This window comes from Aedes albopictus, chromosome 3 (assembly GCF_035046485.1).
Source record: "Aedes albopictus strain Foshan chromosome 3, AalbF5, whole genome shotgun sequence".
Classification (NCBI taxonomy): domain Eukaryota; kingdom Metazoa; phylum Arthropoda; class Insecta; order Diptera; family Culicidae; genus Aedes; species Aedes albopictus.
In genome coordinates this window covers 297,838,510-297,860,300 of record NC_085138.1, presented here as the reverse complement: position 1 = coordinate 297,860,300, position 21,791 = coordinate 297,838,510, and the positions used below count along the sequence as shown (strand labels likewise).

At 38.5% G+C, this 21,791-nt stretch overlaps 2 protein-coding genes and 2 long non-coding RNA genes across 5 annotated transcripts in view; 2 read left to right on the top strand and 2 right to left on the bottom strand.

The window, feature by feature from the left end:
- LOC115267661 (zinc finger protein OZF) overlaps positions 1-16,385 on the top strand; it is a 51,731-nt gene extending 35,346 nt beyond the window's left edge. The window contains exons 2-4 of one of the 2 annotated variants that reach the window (XM_062842184.1): positions 14,378-15,416; positions 15,548-15,584; positions 15,952-16,385. In XM_062842184.1, the coding sequence (XP_062698168.1) occupies positions 14,423-15,416; positions 15,548-15,584; positions 15,952-16,375 (1,455 nt within the window). In that variant the 5' untranslated portion in view covers positions 14,378-14,422 and the 3' untranslated portion in view covers positions 16,376-16,385. Of the gene's footprint in view, positions 1-14,320; positions 15,417-15,547; positions 15,585-15,951 lie in introns of those variants that run through there. The other variant, XM_029874810.2, reaches the window with a different exon arrangement.
- On the top strand, positions 17-2,261 carry LOC134291389 (uncharacterized). Its single transcript, XR_009999065.1, has 2 exons — positions 17-526; positions 767-2,261. It is a non-coding gene; the product is annotated as an uncharacterized LOC134291389 (long non-coding RNA).
- LOC115271109 (uncharacterized) lies at positions 11,905-13,360 on the bottom strand. Its single transcript, XR_003899746.2, has 2 exons — positions 12,106-13,360; positions 11,905-12,050 (listed from the first exon to the last, which is right to left on the bottom strand). It is a non-coding gene; the product is annotated as an uncharacterized LOC115271109 (long non-coding RNA).
- Positions 16,386-17,032: 647 nt separating the features above from the next.
- Positions 17,033-21,445, bottom strand: LOC115271101 (zinc finger protein 287-like). The gene is made up of 3 exons (XM_029880586.2): positions 20,357-21,445; positions 20,263-20,299; positions 17,033-18,532 (listed from the first exon to the last, which is right to left on the bottom strand). The coding sequence occupies exons 1-3, from the start codon at positions 21,327-21,329 to the stop codon at positions 18,106-18,108; spliced, it is 1,437 nt and encodes a 478-aa protein (XP_029736446.2). The 5' UTR covers positions 21,330-21,445; the 3' UTR covers positions 17,033-18,105.
- Positions 21,446-21,791: the final 346 nt, after the last annotated feature.

The following is a 21,791-nucleotide window of genomic DNA, read 5'->3' as shown; positions in this document are numbered from 1 at the left end:
CTATGATAGTTATGCAAATTAGCACAACCAAAATGTAAATAGATGCATTGATATTCACTTATTGCCTGTGTTACTGGATTTAGTTTGCGTGGATAAAGTCGAAAGATATTCTATAAACAAAAATGTTTTCGTTTGTAAAAATAAATTAAACCCTTTTCACCTTATGTACTGGGCTGGCTATCGCACATCGCATCCCATCCATTCACATCTCCGGCTATCTCAAAGCAGCGCTCGGCAGGATGGAAAGTGAATGCAGCGCAAAACAGATAGAAAAATCTGCAAGTAGCACACTGATCTAAAATAAGTAGATGCATCTTCATTGACATCTTTTGGAAGATTTAGATGTGTCGCCCCCCTCGGGAATACTTGAAATGTGTCGATTTCTGAATGCTGTTTGATTATCTAGGTGAATGTGGGAACAATATTCAGTAAACACGACAGCACTGCAATGTCAAATGCATCGATCCAAGCGTCTCGTACAATCGAACTGCTGCGGAAGATAAAAATATAATAATTAAGGTACAAGGTACAAGATGGGCTTCGTGGCCGAGCGGTTAGCGGCGGCAGTCGTTTAGGTGTCTCGTAAGCCTCAGAGTGTGGGTTCGATTCCCGCTCCAGTCGGGGAAAACTTTTCGTCGAACGGAAAATTCTCCACTGGGCCACTGGGTGTTATATGTGTTGTCCGTTGTCGTATGTCTGTAATGTTCAGTCTGTAGAGGCCGCAAGGTCGAATACGGTGTTAATTGTCTTTTAATTGTCTTTTAAGATATCTTGTTACAGACTAATAATAATAAATAAATGCCTCATTTTTACGTTGATTACGTCTCTTGGCACTCAATGTTAAACTACATAATTCTATTCTGTTTTATTTTATGTGATTCGTTTAAAATTTTGGTTCTTTAATAACTTGGTTGTCTAAACAGTTTTAGCCATGATTTATCCCATAATCCGAACAAAGTTCCGAGTCAAACTATGACGGGCTGAAGGCGTTTATTTGACAAGTGAAGAGCACGTTGTTCAGGAGCATATGCTTATCGATGCATCAGCTTAATAAGATGCAGACAAAGGTTTTGTTAAACTCCTTTGTTAAGGAATCAATGCTTGTCGAATTAATTTCTTGTTTAACTTTTGAAAAGTGTTTTAATTAGAAATCCTCTATATAGAGATGAGCGGAAGTTTTATATGACGAATCGGCAACGCTGTTTGTTTTGTTTACAACTGCTTCCAACACTTGCCACAAAGCTGGATGTTCAAACTTTGTGCGTGACTTTGTGTGGTGCAAGTTGTTTTGTTTACGATTGCTAATTAATGGTCGAGCTTTATTTTACAAAATTTTGGAAAAAATAGCAGCGCAATCGAAAAAATATGAAATGCATTGCAAAGAGCAGCGCAAATCATATCAGTAGAAGTGAATCAAGCAGCAGCAATGGAAGGTTTTACGAGAAGAGAAGATACAAAAGTTTCTACATGAACATGAGTACATGTCGAAAGCATAATTAATTAATTATATCTTTTTTATTACAATTTAATATGCCATCAATTCATCGATATCAAAAGTAAATAATTATAATTTGTTCAATTCTGATTCCAATACCGTTCGAACGACGCATTCCTACAAACAATAAACATGTTCGTTTGGCTCACACTTTGACATTTCTCTCTGCACGATTGGCTCACAATGGCCGCTTCCGCAGATCTCTATAATGTAGGATTACTAGTTTTAATTTATCATTGTTGATACCGATGAGGAAAGTCGAACATTGACTATTTTCTCAATAGGCTCCTAAAGTCCTATCGGGATTCTTGTTTTAAACCACAATATATGGTTCAAGAGTACATATTTACTCATTTTTTGACGTTTTTATTAACCGTAGTTGAAAATATATAATTCAAGCATAATTTTTCAAATCGACGTATCTAACTTTTTCACTGATCTGAGTAAATTCATGGTCAATGTTGACGACCATTTCACTAAAATAGTTTTTTTTTTAAAAAGACTTTTCCTAAGTTTTTTCGTGCTTAACATCACCAGGGATATAGCACGCACTAGGTAAGAAACAAAACCTACTCATTCCATATCATTTTCACAATGAATTTTGACAAAAATACACATACACCGGGTGGGTTAGAGATACGTCATGCCAGATACGTCGCTTTTGTATGGTGCCAGTTTGGTGTATCTGTTACTTTTGATTTTGGCTAGATACGTCGTTTGGTTTTCTCATATATAAAAACGGTGTATCTATCAGTTAAGTTGTAAACATCAAAATAGTTAGATACGTCGTTTCGAAAAATATGCTTAGTTAAACAAATTAAGCAATAAATCATCAAACAGTGATGTGGATTCTTCAATTTGCTATATGAATCATGCATGCAGCAGTAAACCCGGATTTGTTTACATTCTCGAGTTACGTCGGATTGAAAAGTTAGGGTATTTTATCCAATAGTGGACCCTTAACCTATAGTGGACCCCTAGCAATTATTCTAAAATTTCCCGCTCGAATCTGCTTCTACAGGTAAACTTCCACCGGAAAACCATGGCTCATGTTCCTAGACAGCAGTTTCATGGGACGAAACTAGGTTAGAAAGCGATAATTTGATTATTTTATCAAATTTGTAAATGTAAACAACTCGAGGGGGTCCACTATAGGTTAAATCTAAGGGGGTCCACTATTGTCACCGATTTAACATGCTAAGATAATACGATCTACCCAATAGTGGACCCCAACAATCCTATAGTGGACCCCGTGGGGTCCACTATAGGATAATTTGATCGAGATTTGAAATGATTATTTTATTAGAAATTTAAGATGTTTTCGCTCGGTTTTTGTGTGCAATGGGTAGGAAAGATATAGAACTTGTTGTGCAACCATTGGTAAAGACAATTCAATTAAGATATCATAATGTTTTTACGATCAGAGCAAATTTCAGTTACTAAGGGGTCCACTATTGGTTAAAATACCCTATGCTTGAATTTTTATTTTTTTAGCCTTTTGTCTCGTCCCTAGCTTATAACACATACTTTGAGTGATTTTTTTCACCGTGTATGTCAGATAGGAACATTTTTGAAATCCCAGTGCGAAAAATGTCGAGCTCAGTCACACAAGGTTGACCTCAAATGTCAAAGTAGAACTATTTACCATTTTACTTATTTTGAATTTTCTCATTATTCCTTTGTTTTCCAAGTTCGAGTAAACAAATATAAATTCTTCGATTAGAATACCATGCTTGATCGTATTATTCAATATAAGCGAGATTTCGTCTTTAATTTTAGGACCCTATTTAGAAGAATTCGATGTATTTTCTTGCCGACTGATATCCTACAATAAATTCAGGAACAATTTTTGAATGAACTTTTGAAGAATTTTCACATAAAAAAGGGAATTTTATTTAGCCGAAAATCCAATTGGGTTGTTTAGTGAATGAAATATTGCTATTTTCTATAGCCTAATCGCTAGAGCTCATTCTTCTGAGTATAGCGTGATTTTATTGGATTCCAATAGTTTTGTTTTGATGGTTAAAATAACAAAACAGTTTTAATTTTCGTGGATAGAATGACAGTTCAATCGATAAAGTGACAGTTCGACCCGAACAAAAAAAAATTCCCATACAAACCTTATTGCAGAGATTCCACCTGTTTAGACTCCTGCGCGAAAATTAGTTGCGTGGATTTTTCTTGCGTGGGCCCACAGATATAAAAACAGACCGCATCCTGGTGAATATTTCACACTGCGTTGTTAAGTACACATTTTGTTATAGTTTTGCATTGTAAACAAACATTTATAATGTACATACGCTGAAAATGAGCTTAATCATTTATTTGCGTCAGAATCTATAAATCTTCGCAGCGGGCAATAAATGCATTTAAAAAATAGTTCCCGCACTCCAAAAATTATGAATTTCGACTAATTTTTAGGTGGAAACAGGGGTGGAGAATCCGATTATAAAATAATCTGGAGTCTGGAATAACAAAGGTATACTCGAGACACTTTACAAAACATTATGTTTCCGTGCACGGAGCCGCCAAACTACCAAAAATTGAGTTCTTTTAACGCAATCCCATAGTTCGGCCCAATAAGCCAAATTTGAGTAAATCGATTAAACTCACACTAGGTAAATTGCCTTCCTCCAGCAAAACCATTTACTTAAGAGTAGGTAAAATCAACCCAAGACCCCCCTCTCATTCAACCCAAATTTGAGTAAACCTGCATTTACCCAAAATTGGCTTATTGGGCTCAAGGACCCTCGTTGGGTAGATGCATCTCTGTTTGTTTTTGACAACATCGGTGAGGGAAAGAGGGAAAACAACCTAATTTTGGGTAACTAGTTTATTCGATATACTCAGCTTTGATTAAAATCGACCCGAAAATTAGGCAGTTTGATTTCTCCGTGTGTGGTTTGTTTTGATAGTTTATTTGTTTTTTTTTTATCAATTTTAGGCCTTTTCAGCTGACAGGTCCGTGTATGCCACTGTTTACAATTGCCGAACAAAGGCGCAAACGCTATACTGTCAAAATCATAGGAGAACTGTCAAAGGCCCGAGAAATCAGCTGATTTAAGACGTCAAATGAAAAGGCCCATTACAAAAATATCACAATTTTAGATTTTGCTCAAGTGATTCTAATAATTTCAATATTTACTACACTGCGAACTCGGCATTACCCTTTAAAGGGAAAAAGTACCCATTTTTTGCAGATGTATGGAGCTGTCAAAATACAGGGTACTTTCAAATTTTGAATAAAGAGTACTTTTTGACCTTTTCTATATTTAAATTCTTTACCCTATAATGGGTGAAAATTTACTTCCTCTCCTGAAAGTTCAGATCTGTTTAATTTTCTAGTCTTAAGTTAAGACAAGCCTTTTTTCTATTGATTAATAAATGGAAAACTCTTCTTGAGCTTGAAAACCTTTGTGTGATGGTAAGTACATTCATGTTATAATACAGTCCCGATTCGTTCGTTGGTGGCTGGATGGATGGGCTGTCTCGATGGTTGAATGTTCACTGGTTGGGCAAAACCCAACTAAAAAGCACTGTCAACGTCAAAATAGATGTCAAATCGAGTTTGACGTCTGACCGCCGTTGCATCGTAGCTCCTGTATACAGAACGTTTGTGAAAGTATGCGAGTGTTTCGTGACGTATTTCTCGTCACTCGCGTGTGTCTAGAACATTTTGATCAGATGTCAGTTGACCCAACGAACGAATACGATTCGCTAATCGGGGCGCAATCGTGACCCAACCAGCGAATCCGGACTGTAGTCAATAACACTGAAAGTAAATTACATAAAAATTTCAGGTTTGTTAATTGTTGCTCCCATACGGACATAGCCAAGAAACGCATCTACTCCAAAAAAAAATGTATGTTGCGATGCAGCTGCCGCCAATACAAGTTTCCGTTGTCTTCCCTGTACGGATGGCAAAAGGAGACGGGATTTCGACCCGGAAAAGGCTAATAGATGAGGACACCGAGGAATCCGTTTATGCTGAGGAACTCACCGAATGCATTCTTGCTACTAAATTTGTTAAATTCCATCTATATATACCTAATGACAAAAACGATTTTAATAAACCCTTCACAGTTTTCCACCGTCTACGTGATTAATTTGTTTTAATATTAATTATTTAAAATTTAATTTTCTATTGCAACACGAAATTTATTGAAAAGGGAGGGTAAAATTCACTCATTTTGTTGTTTTCTACAGTTCAAGATAAAGGGTAAAATTTACACCTTGTTTTGACGTACAGTCGATTTACTCTTTAAAGAGTACGATGACTTTACTCTTTTTATGAGTTCACCTAGTTACTCTCAAAGAGAGTACTTTTTCACCCTTTAAAGAGTAGTTCAGTTTCTCAGTGTAAAAGTTACTTACACGCTAAGATCAGATTACCCATAAATAGGTACTTATTTTACCCATATTTGGGTTTTGCATGCATAACCCATAATATGGGTAAAATATACCAATAAAATTCGGTAAGATTTACGCATATTTTGAATAAAGTTACTTTACTCAAATATGGGTAATTCCACTCTACCCATATTTGGATGAAAAAAATAAACTTCACAACAAAGGCAAAGTCGAAGTCAACCTGCACCGAGAAAAATTTCTACTCAATGACTGAGTTGGCCTTACTCAGAAATCGAGAAATCCTTTGTTTTCTTACTCAGTTTCGGCTAAAAGTGGGACAACCCATTGGCAATGGGTTGTCCCACTTTTAACGGAAACTGAGTAAGAAAACAAAGGATTTTTCGATTTCTGAGTAAGGCCAACTCAGCCTCTGAGTTGAAATTTTTCCCTGTGTGTCGGGTGTCGAATTATTCTTGTCATTTTTATAGACCACTTCAAGAGCAAATTTTCAATACGTCCTAAGTAACAAAATAAACAAAAATGAGGTTTTTGCTTATTTCAATATCTAATAAACTGCTTTACACTATGTAGCGAGATCAAAAGTCAACAATAGTTAGAAACTTTTAAAATTGAAAAATTCAAACTGTCCTAAGTAACAAAGTGAGCACTTTTCATATGTGTCGCTTTGTCGGTACAATGACTTATGTAACGCACGTAACTCACAACTGACGTAAGTGCGCTGTCAAAACGACTTAAGTAACAAAATCACGCAAACAGGAATCAAAGGTGTTTACGTCAGTCCAAAGTCCACACTTTTAAAATAATTATCGTCGAAACTACGGTCGAAATACGTTTCCTGGTGGAACCTCTGGTGGCCAGCATATCGGCACTGAAACCGGTTACCAGCACTCAAGCCAGCCCAGCTCAAAAATCGGCGATCCGGCAGTTCCAGATTGAGGTAAAGACGAGTGTTCTCCCGATGCAAGTGGAACCAAAAACAGGTAGAGAAGTAGATCGTCGTGGTCTGGGAATTGCATTCAGGACAAGCATCAAGCCGAGCATCAAGCTAGCAACGAGGAGAGGAGAAATGTGGCTGTCCTTCACCTTCTAGCTCATCTAAGAGGAGGAAATCTGCCGTCTGGATATGGTAAATTACAATTCCACGCTGCTTACCGGCTTTCAACGAGTGATTTTTTTTATGCACCGGATCTTTCTGAAAATACTTTGACTGCTGCAGCTTCCGCCGCCGAAATGCTACTTCTCCAGCAAACAATGGCAGCTACTTCAAGTGCCTCAACAAGATTGTTCCTCAGCACCATCGTCGTCTGCACCTCGTATTATTTAGCCTGGGTTTCAAGTAAGTTTTAAACTAATCCACTAACTTCTCATGTTGTTCAAATGTCACCTCGTTTACTTCTAGAGAACCCAACCGCTTGCATCGAGTCGGCATCGCCAGCTGCAACAGCGACTCTGGCAGCACATTTGCCATGACAGCAATGGAAGGCACGAACTCGGAATACACGGTCAAATCCAGCTCGGACGGAATTAAGCCATGCGGACAAAGCTTTAGTAGTACTCTGTGGTACTTATCCGCCGGAAACATCAGCAACACCTTTTTAATTGTATTAAATAATCGATTCGGAATACACACCATTTTACATATTTTATTCAATAAAAATGAATAAAAAATTGTGCCGTCGCTCACCCAGAAGTTTAATAAGAAGTGCTCTGTTTACAAAGTACATATTTTCACTTCACAGGTTCCACATGTCCTCTCAGATTACGAGGTGACGCAAAACAAGTTGCTTTTTAAACTATTTACTATTTTCTTGAACTTCTGAAACAGACACATGATCTTTGATATTATCTAAATTAATAAGGTTTCTCTGAGGTCCTCTCAAGCTGTAAGGTGACGTGAACCAGGCCAACTTCTAAAATTATTTAGGTACTTCACATTAATAATTATTAATAATTATTATATTATAGCTATTGAAACCCGTCCAACAGTGTGGCTTGCCATCATTTTCAATTTCGACTAATGGATCAAATGTAATTTTAAAACACAATATGTCATATTCCTTACAATATGGCCCTTATTATGGTCTTATGAGTGTTACTTTACGGTGAAAATCGATCACGGTGACACATTGCGAATCCACGGTGAAAAAGTTCTGGGCTAATCAAATGTGAATCACTTTCACCGTCTTTATTACCGGTGACACTTTTTCGAATTCACCGTGAAGTGACACTCGTAATCAGGCCCTATTTTTAATGAACGAGCCTTACGCATAATATAGGGCACTGCATAAAATTCTCTCCTTCTCTTTCACTCCTACAGAAATTTTGTAAACAACAAGGCCAAGAAACTTCAAAATCCCATACAAAATCAAAACAGTGCAGTGCCCTATAGCGCAAAAATTACAAATTGGTTTATTGGTACAATTTAAATTTAACAAATTTTGTTTTTTTTTATTTACTTTGATTCGTTTTCAAAAGAATTTGACAATATTTTGAAGCCCAACTCGCAAACTACAAAATATGGGAGCGAAATTTTCTTGGACTTTTGGATGAAGTAATCACTGATGATGAACTTGGGCGTGTTAGTTATTTTCTAATGTCGAATTCGTTTTTAAACCTGGGTTGGAACTGGATCGGCGGAAAATGTGTAAACAAACAACGTCAAACAAACTTTAGTACAAGCAAAACCGAAGTCGGGTTGGGGTTGAAACTGTGATCTGATCCAGTTCCAACCCAGGTTGGAACTGAATCAAAAACGAAAACGACATAAGACACACGCTGTTGTCCGTTGCAAAAAACCTTTACAGAAAAGAACGGTTACAAAAAACCGTGATCTAGAAAATTTGAGCTATGTACTCGAAATACCTTGTCCTTAAATTGTTTCATAAAAATCAAATTCAACATGCCCTCCCAAGTTGCGCGATTACGCATAACAAACCTGCTTTTGAAATCAAATACAAATCAAATGGTTAATAACTGCCTGTTGAGCGCAATCCAAAATTATCATAGAGATGAACCAGCCACGGGCTGAAAGTCTCTTTAAAAAAGAAAAAAATGCAACTTAGATTGTTTAGTTTCTTTCAAATAAACATTGTTTATCATGTAAAAATCGCACATTAACTCTATCTTATATTAATTAATGAATAGTTCATTGGACTTCTCCATATTGAAGGCATCTGCACGGGCAAGTAGTCCTGGTAGAAATCGTGCCGAGCCTACGTGCGGACGCGTTCCCATGTCGCAGCCGTACTAGGAGGTACAGCTTTGGTTTTGGAAAAAAACGGTACAAAACGCTCTTCATGACCTTGCACAGGTTCTCGAACTTGCCTTTGCCCTTTTCGCACTCGACTTCTCATCGTCATCTTCCGACAGTTCTAGCTCTAGGAATCCTATGAGACGGACACCATCTACTTGCGTAGTATTCCGAGCTGCTAGTTCTCCTTTGTGCGACCATCAGAATCGCTTCCTGGTTTTCGGCGAGTTCTTCGCAATTCTCCATGAGAAAACTTGGCGCAATTCTTCATTATTTAGAAACGATGGCGTTGCAAGTTCAGATGGGCTTCGTCTTATGCGTTTGACTATTTTTTTTATTCTCAACGTCTTCGGGCTCTTCCTTCTTTTCCTCCTCCTTCTCTAGGCGACATCCTCATTATAGGCAATTCATGGCATACGTTGCCGGTAACAACTTGCGGAAGTTTCCTAAAATAATAGTTATTAGAAGATAATTTTACCAAAACACGTATCAGCTTACCAGAACACGGCCAGGGAAGTTGCCGTAGGTGTAGAACTTTGGTCAGACGTTGTGCTTTCGGCCGCATCGGCTACCTGAACATGCTAATAAGCACCACGAGTCACAATATTCACAATATTAAAAATCGCAGCAGTCGAAATGGGCATTCCGCCCACGCAAAACTTTTGTCGTATGTACGTTTCAGTCGTTTGAATCGACGTAAACAACCGACGCAAGGAACACGTCCTCTGGCAGAGTGACGTATGAAATTTGACGAAAGTGACACAATATACCGTAACGTGCCGTAACGCACACGTCGAAAGTAACACAACAGTTTTCCGAATGACTTATCAAAATGTCCTATTTACATTATTTAAGCACAATAGTCGAAAAATTCTGTTTTTCAAAAGAAGGTGATAAATATATAACTAATTGAAATCTTTTCTTCTAAGAATCTGAAACGTTACTTTAAATATGAGTTTGCACGTATCTGTTGTTAATATAATGCTTTGGTTGTTAAATAGGAATTAAAAGAGATGCTCAAAACTTTCGGAGTGGATTTCTCACAAGGAACCATTTGTTACTTAGGACGTATTGAAAATTTGCTCTTGACTTCACGGCGAAATTCTATCTCTTTTGCTCCTTCAGAGAGTTTGAAAACAACAGGACCAGTACCTGTCAAATTTGACAGGTGTTGGTCCTGTTGTTTTCTAATTTTCCGTAGGAGAGAAAGAGAGCGATTTCTTGATGACGTCACCGTGCAATGGGCAATATGACTCTCGTATATTAAGGGTGTGAACCATTTCGTTTGTTCGTTTAACTTTTAGTTAAAATTTGACACTTGGATAGTTATTTGCCATCGAAAAGTTAAAAAATAACCACGACGGTGGCCCATTTGAAATTTGACAGAGGAGTAGTTATTTGGAACAAAATACAGTACGCAGCCAAATCATTGCGAACAAAAAATAACTATCGAACTGTCAAGACTAACCCTGCTCGCGAGTAGGGTTATTCTCAAAATAACTATCCAAGTGTCAGATTTTAACTAAAAGTTAAACGAACAAGTGAAATGGTTCACACCCTAAATCAGTTAGTAAAATCTGTTGACACGGATTTCAACGGAGAATACGAAACCGTTATTTTTACGAGTTAATGATGTATAATTGAAAAATGGTTACGGGTGTGAACCATTTCACTTGTTCGTTTAACTTTTAGTTAAAATCTGACACTTGGATAGTTATTTTGAGAATAACCCTACTCGCGAGCAGGGTTAGTCTTGACAGTTCGATAGTTATTTTTTGTTCGCAATGATTTGGCTGCGTACTGTATTTTGTTCCAAATAACTACTCCTCTGTCAAATTTCAAATGGGCCACCGTCGTGGTTATTTTTTAACTTTTCGATGGCAAATAACTATCCAAGTGTCAAATTTTAACTAAAAGTTAAACGAACAAACGAAATGGTTCACACCCTTAGAATATCAAAACGGTTACTGTAGAGAGCCGAACGAAATTAGTCTATGGCCGAACCACGTCCAATATTCTGGTAAGTTTTGTTTTTTCTGTTTATAGATAGAAAGTAAATTAGAACTCTTCTATTTGAATATTCTAGTGTCGCAAGTTGATGTTTTTGTTCCGGAAAGATAGTCACGAAACGCGCTCAATGGGTCGACGAGAAGGAATCAGAGACGTACTTATAGAATAAACGACTGAGATCCGGAAGATGAGCTCCGGAATGTGCATGAGGAAGTTTTCAGGAAGAAACTTTCGATCTTTCGACTGCGGAAAGAGCGACGTTCCATTATCGCCAGTGCCATGATGTTTTTCGACGTCAGGAACATTACTGCAGAGAAGCGAAAGTTCATCGAGATAATGACTATTTGAACTGCGATGAGTCCTACTAGAAAGAGAAGATTTCCAATATCGGGAAGGATTCTCCGAGAAGTGTTCCGTCCGGGCGTACACACCAAATTTTTACTGCTGGAAATCAGCAAAATTTTGCTGATTTTTTTTGTGCTGTTTGTTCAGCAATTCTTCCAGCAATGCAAAATTTACTGGATCAACCAGCAAACTGAATTTGCATCGAGTGACAGCTCTTTTGCCGAACAACCAGCAAAGGCGAGATTAAATTTGCTGGTAAACCAGTAATTGCATTGAGTATTTTTTGACAGCACTTTTGCTGAACAACCAGTAAAATCAAAAATAGTTTGCTGATTGATCAGTTAATAGATAATAAAACAATTGCTGGCATTCCAGCAACATTTTGGTTTGCTGACGTTATGGGGCGGATATTCATATAACATTTAAATATATTAAGCGTTTTAAGCAATTATTTATTGAATAAATTGTTCATGCATGTTTCCGCATATTTTTACCTCGATTTGTACAGTGTTTTGTTTGAGTATGTTGAAGCCGCTGGTATCCGGGCGTTAACGTAGAATCGCAAACTTGCGAGCATAACTAAAAATTATATCAGAATGTGACAAAAGTCAATTGGTTTCAAGTAAAAACTTACCCGTCTCCTCTCATTTTGTTGTGTCTTCTAATCGAAAATTCCTATTACTATTGGCCAAAAATTAAGAATTCCGGGTTCAACATGCACAAAGAAGCAAGAAACACGCGTTCGGTACGGAATGAAATTCTCTGACGTTTGCAAGTGACAGCTTGGAAATTTTGCTGGCGTTCAGTAAAATATTGATTGCTGATATGCGTTCTGTAAACATTTTTGCTGATTTACGGCGATGTGCCAAATCAATTGCTGAATGTCAAACGAATTGCTGATTAGCAGCAGAAAAGTAATTGCTGAAACAAAATCAGCAAATAAGCAAGCTGAATTTCGGCAAAATATCTTGCCACAGCTGAGTATCAGCAAAACATTGCATTGCTGATGAACATCCAGCAAAAAAGATTGCTGGAACATCCAATGAAAATTTGGTGTGTAGCTGATGTCGCCTGTATCCAGCTACCGGAGATTTTAATTTAATTGGTTAGTGTTGTGTTTGTGTTCTTGTAAAATAAAATTTGATGTTTATTTGTTTCTATTTTTAATGTACTTAATATTTATGAATCATCTGAAATCTATCGAAATATTTAGAAAAAAAATAGCAAAAATTTACCCATATATGAGTAAAAATATTCTACCCACATATGAGTAAAGTGACTTTACCTATTTTTGAGTAAAGCCGCATTACCCATAAAATGCGAATGTGTACTTTTCATCAATTATGAGTAAATTTCACCCATATTTGGGTAAACTGACCTTAGCGTGTAAGTTGTTAATATACAGGGTGTTACGTTCGCGAGTGCAAACTTTTTAAAGGGTGATAGAGGACCATAAAATGGTGAAAAAAAAATGTTCTACGCATATGGTCAAATCTCAACCGTTACGTAGTTATTGAACTTCCCATGTTTTTGACTCTCATTGCCTTAACTTGCTATAACTATAAAATGGTCGAACTTATCGCAGTTTTTTACCCTTATTCGAAAGATTATTGAATTTTCTATCAAATGACTTCTTTTAATCGATTGGTTTAGTTAAATAACTAAGTTTTCTAGAGCAAATAACTCAAAAGTAGTGTGTTTTAATTTGATTTTGTCAATTAACTTTGAAACTTGCGTAATGAATTAAAATTCTTTCTTCGGCAAAGTTGTTACCCCTGTTCCACTCTACAATTCGATTTTTGACACAAAACTTCTAGCTCTTATCGTTTTCTTGCAATTTTGGTTTAAATGTGCGGCACAGTGCGCAAAAAAGTGCTTTAGGGAACGTTCAAAAATTACGTCCAACATTTGGGGGAGGGGGGGGGGTCTAGAAAAGTGTGACAGTACGTGCATTGGGTATAGGAAAAGTGCGTGACAGAGGGGGGAGGGGGGGTCTAGAAATCCCGAAAAACGATGGACGTAATATTTGAATCTTCCCTTATCTTGACAGTTGCAAATTTATGATCTGAAATGCGATGTTTAAAACGAAATTGCAAGAAAACGATAAGAGATAGAAGTTTGATGTCAAAGAACGAATTGTAGAGTAAAGAGGCCACAACTTTGCTCAAGAAAGAATTTTAATTTATTATGCATTTTTCAAAGATAATTGACAAAAACCAATTAAAACACACTACTTTTGAGCTATTTGCTCTAGAAAACTTAGTTATTTAACTAAACCAATCGGTTCAAAGATGCCATTTGATAGAAAACTCAATAATCTTTCGAATAAGGGTCAAAAAACTGTGATAAGTTTGACCATTTTCAAGTTATAGCAAGTTAAGGCCATAAGAGTCAAACACATGTGAAGTTCAATAACTACGTAACGGTTGAGATTTGACCATATCAGGCCAAACATTTCAATAGGTCCTATCTGCATTTGAGAGGCTCTCTTTGTTCATTTTCTCTTTCAATTATTGCAATATAATGGTACACTTTTCAACTATTTTTGCAGTACAAATCAAAAGACGATTGTTTTGACCATCGTTCAATGCAAGGAGACAGTCATAATACAAATAAACAATATTGACGAAAGAGAGGGAAACCAAAGAGAGCCTCTCTTCTGCAGATAGGACATTTAGACATGTTTGGCCTGATATGCGTAGAACAATTTTTTTCACCATTTATGGTCCTACATCACCCTTTAAAAAGTTTGCACTCAGGAACCTAACACCCTGTATAATGCATACTATGATGCATCTCATTATGGATAGCAGACCTTGTTTGTATTACATACCTCCTTCAAAGTGATAGCTCAACTGTTTTTCGAAATGTTGGTAAAATTCTACAATTAATAATTACACCTCCAGGATCACGTTTTTATGATAATAAATTACAAATAAAACCACAGCAACATGGCTTCACAACCGGACACAAATGTTGCCGCCCTTTGTCGCATCTGCATCCGCGACGTAAGTGATGTACCAGCCGTAAATATTTTCGAGCCCTCTAGTAAAGATCCCAGCATCTACAGTAAGCTTAGCATAATCTGTTCCAAGGTGTTTGCCTCTGAGCCCGAGCCGAAACCACTAGCCCAGGAGGAACAAGCGAAAGAAAAAGGTCTACCGGTGAGCGTGTGCCCAGAATGCAAATCTAAAATCGATCAGGCTTTTGACCTTCACGAGCTGTGCATCGAGAGCGACCGGAAGCTCTGGGAAATGCTGACGGACCCTGTCGGTGTAGTAATCAAGCACGAATTGGGCGATGTGATTCTGCCTGAGAAAATTCAGCAACTGCCCGAAGTGTTCACAGAATGTCTTAGTGAGCTACCGCTGAATGTACAGCATGGAGCTGCTAAAGAGGACCCTAAAAAATGTAAGGCCAAAACGAAAGGGCGTCGGCAGTTCCGGTGCGAAAAATGTACGGCCACGACAGATCGGGCGTTTGGTCTGTATAAACACATGAGGCTTAAACATCCCAAAGAAGCCCTTGTATGCTATTATAGAAAGTGCCATCAGGTTTTCTTCGACGAGGTTAAGTTCCAAGAACATAGGAAAACCCACACTGTCGTCAAGCCGAACGAGCCTCAACCGTGTCCAAACTGTGGAAAGTTATTCAAATCGCTAGATGGTATCAAAGCACATGCGGATCAATGCGCAGGAAACACGCCTTTTCTGTGTACTGAATGTGGCAAAGCTTATTCCTATGCGGCCAGCTTGCGCCAGCATGTTATGCGACACAAGGAAAAATCTTTCGAATGTGATCAGTGTCCTGTGAAGTTTCATACGAATATCAGCCTGAAGAAACACATGCTAACGCACACGAAGGAACGGAAATTTAGCTGCGACACTTGCGGATCTCGGTTTACAATGAAGCACACGCTGCTGAAGCATATTCAGTTGCATACGGGTTAGTAATGAAGCCTTTACTTTGATTTTCTACGGGGATGAACCAGCCTCGGGCTGAAAATACCCATAATAAACAGCCAATAATAATAATAATAATTTGATTTTCTAACAACTGATTATTTACTGTTTTAGGTGTTCGACCATTTTCATGTGATTTATGCAGTTTAAGGTAAGTATTTGTTGGAGTAAATCGGTATCGCAGTATACTGACTATCTCCTTGGAATCCGAAGGTTTCCTTAGCAACCTAAGTTTTCTTAAATAAACAATGGAGCTAGTTTTTTTCATTCCTGTTCAAGCTCTCCATCAAGCTAGTTATAAATAAATTAGTCTACTGTACTTTGCTGTTCCGGTTCTTTTCTAACCATCAAGAGTATTCTAGAGGAAAAGAACAATATTTTAGACATTATGTCTACTATTGTACCTGGAAAACCATGAAATTCTCCCGAAATACCACTCGAAGTTGGTATATTTAATTGATGGATATGTTTCTACGTAATTTCTAGATATTGTTTGATGATTCTATCACTTTTTCCAGATTCACAAACTCGGGCCATTTACAGCGGCACATGCGTACTCACACAGGAGAAAAACCATACAAATGTCCACACTGTGATCGTGCCTTTGCTCAAACTGGCGATCTGGCCAAACACAGCAAGACCCACTTCGGGGCAAATCCATACAAGTGTGACCAGTGCGATGAGGCATTCCGTTTGATGACTGACTTACGGAATCACTACCGACTGCACTATCAAGCGAGCGATAAAGAAAAACCGGATCGACCAGAAACGTTCGATTTTACTATTGTTAGCACATTGAGAAGGCGTGCTGAACAGGAGAAGCACTCAGGGAGTCGGAAAGTGGATCAACCGCTTGATAAACGAAGAAGAGAGGTTGGAATGGTGCAAACAATTCTGGCGGATTTGTCGGAATTTCCGACGTCGGTGGCAAATAAACAGTGATATAGCCTGACACAGAACTGTAAGTAATATATTCCGAAATCCAATTATTTCAGTTTATCATACTACATACATAGTAAGGTCTGGAGGAAAGTGCGTTGCTGATTTATACAGAAACAATCATGTTGCTGCAGATGCGTCTGAAATACTTCTCTCCAGATAGGGAACGTCCATAAATAACGTCACGCTTTTAGGGGGGAGGGGGGGTTCAGCAAAGTGTGACGACCCATACAAAACTTTCAGAGTTCTCATACAAAAAGTGTGACATAGGGGGGAGGGGGGTTTGAAAATTGGCATTTTTTGCGTGACGTAATTTATGGACGTTCCCATATGGAAAATGTCCTATATGGAAAACTACAAGCAATAGTAAGACCACAGACAAACAGACGTCTCACTCTACTCACATCCCATCGTTTCCCTTTTTAACGGATTATTCAAATATTCTGTAGTTCGCAAATCGCTCGCTCATGGCGCTCGCATCGCTTTTGCTCCTGTTTGACGTTTGCTCACTACCGCCATCTACTCAGTGTGTTTGCGTACCATAGCATAATTAGCATTGGGCGATTATGTTTGCGTGACGATGATTTTTATCGCATTTTGTTCCAAGTGATACGTCTGTTTGTCTGTGGTAAGACCATTTGGAGCAAGGACAACTTTGTCCCAATTCATCAAAAGTGGAAACAACAAGGCGTGTCCACAGGAGTTTCCTGTACTAGACCAAGTACCCGTAGACGGTAAGTACAAGAAACGGCTTCTTGATTAAGATGAATTAATGGGGCAACGTCTAAGAGAGCTTCGGTCGCTGCCGTGGGAGTTGAAGAGAACGCTCCAGACATCGCCATTAAGCATATCGTTCTTACTTATAAGTATATATAGCCCTTTTGCCAATATTGGTCGCAAAACAGTTGTGTAAATCCATTTGATATATGTACTTGGGTTTCACCAAGTTGTACCAAAGGTTGGCTGGCATTGCCCGAAGGCCATACAAGCTTTTTTGATTCTGAACTCAATGTGAGGTGTCCAGGAAAGCTTGAAATCAAGAATAACTCCAACGTACTTACCTGTTCAGTCACACCGATTTCAGAATCAAAGATACGCAAAGATCGAACGCTATTACGGGTTCGCTTTTCCGTGAAAAGAACAATAGATGTTTTACTCGTATTGACCGGAAGCCCATATTGGCGGCACCAACCCTTAACTACCTGAACTGCTACGAAATTCCGCAAAAGCGGTGCCAAGACTCCCCCTTGGGGGCATCTACAAACACTCAATTTCCTATATCGCCGCTTGATGCATTGTCGAGAAAAGAATCATCTGATGTCGGTTTTTGAGCATTTGGTGAATCCAATTGGAAATCATTGGAGATATACCATGACCCCGTCTCGTGCGGCTTCCAATATGACATTGAAAGGCACGTTCTTCAGCAGATCGAAGAGCTTTCTTGTAGGCCTTGCGAGCCGACCTGAAAGCCTCTGATCCAGCCGAACGCCGTCCGTTCCAACTCTTTCTACATTGTTTCCTGAGTTTCACCAGATCAGAGTTCTACCAAGGGATTCCTTTTGTGGTTTTCACAGATCGCAGAGGGCAAGCATCTTCAAAAGCTTCCATGATGAAGATCGTTGTGGTATAACACGTCAACAGTGAATTTAGTCTACAAAGGGGTTTCCTACTTGCACACGACAGCTTTCGGATCACACACGATAGTTAGATGTTAGATATTATTCATTATATTATCATATCTTATTCTCTATTCCCATCGAAGCTATCCAATGATCTGCTGGAATTGTTTGGTTCTCTCCAGACTGGATTTGTTCATTCAATGTTGTATCAACCTGTTGCTGACTTTTCCGATCCTTCTCCTGCTCAGCGCGCCTGTTCAATGTGCTAACGATGGTGAACCGCACCTCCTCTGGAAGATGATTTTGATTTTGGCTTCCACCTGCTTCATAGTGCACCTTGTAGTGGTTCCTGAGATCAGACAATAGGCGGAACGCTGCATCACACATTTCACATTTGTATGGATTATCGCCAAAGTGGATTTTGCTGTGCTTAGCCAGATCGTTGGTTTGGGCAAAGGTACGATCGCAGTGGGTGCATTTGTATGGCTTTTCGCCAGTGTGAGTTCGAAAATGTCGACGCATACTATCAAGAGTCCTAAATCTACAAGTAAAAAAATGTATCGGTAATTTATTATGTCAAAAGACTTACTTAGCGCACTATGGTCCCAGAGCCGTATATGTCATGACAAAAGTGTTACCGTGTTACCGCCTAAGCCAATGTTTCCCAAACTTTTTGGATATACAGGTCGGACTTGATTATCCGGAGTCGCGTTCTGATTCTTCTTAAACAAATATCTGGGGAACGGAATGCTCTATAAAGCTGAAATTTTGACATTTTGTCAAGCCAACTTTGATTAGTAATCAGTCCAAATTTCAGCTTCTTCAAGCATTTCGTTTGAGAGATATTTTTTTGCGAAGCGCCAGAACTCGATTCCGGATAATCGAGTCCGACCTGTATCGTATACCTATCGTACTTTTGTAGATTCCGCTTCCAGATTTCATGTTTTTATGTAGTGAAAAATAAACTAAGAATGTTATTGAAAAAAAAACTTTCAGGCGTTACTTTAACATTTTACATCGCTTAAACCATAACAGTTAGAAGTAGGTATTGTTTCTTGGTCAACATTATTATGTTTCCAGTTCAAAACCGAATTGGCGACATTTTTTCTTTGACTTCCGCTGCTTTTGCCTTGCGTTAAACACAATGCCGGAAGTGGGGCGCTGTATAGAGCATCAGGTGTACAATACAGCGCCCCACTTCCGACATTGTGTTTAACGCAAGGCAAAAGCAGCGGAAGTCAAAGAAAAAATGTCGCTAATTCGGTTTTGAACTAGAAACATAATATTTGAAATTGAGTGCTGTTTAACGCTGTAGGGTATTTCGTTATTTTGTTTGGAATAACAATATCTTTTATGAACTTGAGAACCATTTGTAACACAACTATTTAACAATATTGAAAAAAAAACAATGTTCATAATTTTGTGATTTTTCGACTGGAACTGGATGTTATTGAGTTGAAAGGGCTATCTCAGTCTCAACTTACGGATGATTTATTTTGTTTTACCCTACGTTTCGGCAATTGATTTTGGCCTTTTTCGAGGGAAAACTGTATTAGAAAACAATATGTATTAGGTATAAATTTGTTAGGCTAATCTAGTCTTACATTGTCTATCGTCATTGTCCTTGTTACAATGGACTACCCGCTTTGCGCGCAGCCACAGTTGATCAGCAGGAGTAAATCAATTTAATTTTGTATGGCGAAATGCATTTAATCTTGAATTACTTGAAATACAAAGCTTTTCCCGAAAAAATATTTGGTAGGCTTAATAGTGATCACCATTGTGTACAACAACTACCAAATATTTTTTCGAATAATGTGTTCCGCTTTGAAGAATTTGCCTTTAGATGGTATTCGCCATACAATATTTTTGCGATTTACTTTTAGCGATTTTTCGCGCATAGAAGCTAGCGCCACATTGGTCGATGCGGAGAGTAGGAAAACAGCCGATGTAGTTAATTCATTGGCATTTGTGTTTGTCAATTTATCCGGATCATTGCTTCTGTAGAGAATATTGAAATTGACTTTGAATACAATACAGCATAAAACAAATATCACGAATTTCTTACTTTTATACAATTTTAGGGTAATTTAAACGATAATTTTCATCAGAGTTTAGCTTACACATATAACGACTGATTTAAAATGGTTCATAAATACTACATAAAAAAATCCCAAAGACACGTTACGACTAAAACTGATGGATTAGGTGAAATCAGTTTTGTCTTGCTAGATGCAGCTCTGGAAGACCATTGTGCAATAAATTTCATACCTCATAGGACATAGATCACAAGCATACGGTTTTTCACCTGGAATAATTGAAATGATTGAATATACATCCAGAGAAAGAACGAAAACTGACAAACCTGTATGAGTCGTCATATGGTTCACCAAATTATTCTTATGAATAAATCCGGCTCCACACGTATCACAGTGAAAATTTCTTATTTTCTCGTGCGTCAACATGTGACACTTCAGAGCTCCCTTCTGGCGAAACTTCGAAGGGCATCGGTCGCATGCGTAGGCTTTCTCCTTGTGAAGCATCAGATGATTCTTCAGGCTGACGGCGTAGGAAAATGCTTTGCCACATTCCGTGCACAGATACGGCTTTTGCCCGGTGCAACTTGTCAGGTGGACTCTGACTTCTCTGGGAGTTTTGAATAGTTTTTTGCAATTTGGACATTCGCATTTCTTTTCCTGCGAATGGACTACAATATGTTCGTCCAGCTTGGCTTGGTCATAGTAAACTCTATTACACCTGTGCCCTGTGACCTTGGAACAATGCAGCAACTCGTCGGGATGTTCCAGTTTCATGTGTCTCAACATCGCCCGGGCATTTATCTTCACTGCCGAACATTTCTTGCAACTTATCTTCCTGGATTTCTGACCCCCCTTTCTTACGCTAGTAGATTTTAGTTTGACTGGTAATTTCTCCGATTCCTTCACTGCTTCGCTGGGACATTCCACGGAATTTTCGGGCAACTGCTCACGGGTGGGTTCAGTCTGAATCTCATCCACAGGCTCCTCTTTAACTTTCTCCAACATTTGCATGATCTTCCGGTTGTTGTCCAGACACAGTTGATGCAGCTCGTAGGCTTCATTTATTCTGGATTTGCATCTCAAGCAGACCCTGAGAGGCATCAGCTGCATTGTTCCATCAGCTAGGGACAGTCTTTGGTCAGGAGCAAACAACTCGGAGCAAATTGCACTGAGTTTGGCGTGAATGCTGAGGCAGTCCGGACTGGAGGGATAGAATATGTTTTCCGCCGGAACGTAGGTTATGTCTCGGATGCAGACACGGCAAAGATTTGCCGGGCTGGTTGACGATTGGTGCCCCATGTCACTACTTATTTTTTTATGTTAAATTAACAAACTTTTCCACTTTTTCACTCGTCCATGGATCAAGCACTGTTTTGTTTTGTCAAAACTGCAATATTTATTTACACGGAAAACTTACACGGAGAGACGAATCTACCCAAAAGTGAGTCCTTTCCACCCAACTTCAGGGTTTGGTGCGTGAAGCCAATTTTGCAGCGGGGTAGCGCGGACGTCAACCACGAATAGATGTGCCGTAGTCCACATGAATTTGACATGTTTGGGAAATTGACACTTTTGGGCACTCTGACAGATCTGGGATGTGCACGACATTTGCGAATTAGTCATTACCATAAGTTATTACTTAAGTAAAACGTGTAAAACTAGCAAAAGGTTACCAAAATTTTGGCGTGCAATCGTTCGAAATTACACGACAACGCGAAGATAGCAAGTAAATCAGTTAGAAATTGTGTAATGCATCAGTTT

Excerpts from the sequence above, each read along its gene's own strand:
- LOC115271101 (XM_029880586.2), bottom strand. The coding sequence starts at position 21,329 with ATGGGGCACCAATCGTCAACCAGCCCGGCAAATCTTTGCCGTGTCTGC. Across the intron at positions 20,300-20,356 it reads CCATATGACGACTCATACAG|GTGAAAAACCGTATGCTTGT; the intron begins GTTTGTCAGTTT and ends CAATTATTCCAG. Across the intron at positions 18,533-20,262 it reads TGTGATCTATGTCCTATGAG|ATTTAGGACTCTTGATAGTA; the intron begins GTATGAAATTTA and ends TTTTACTTGTAG.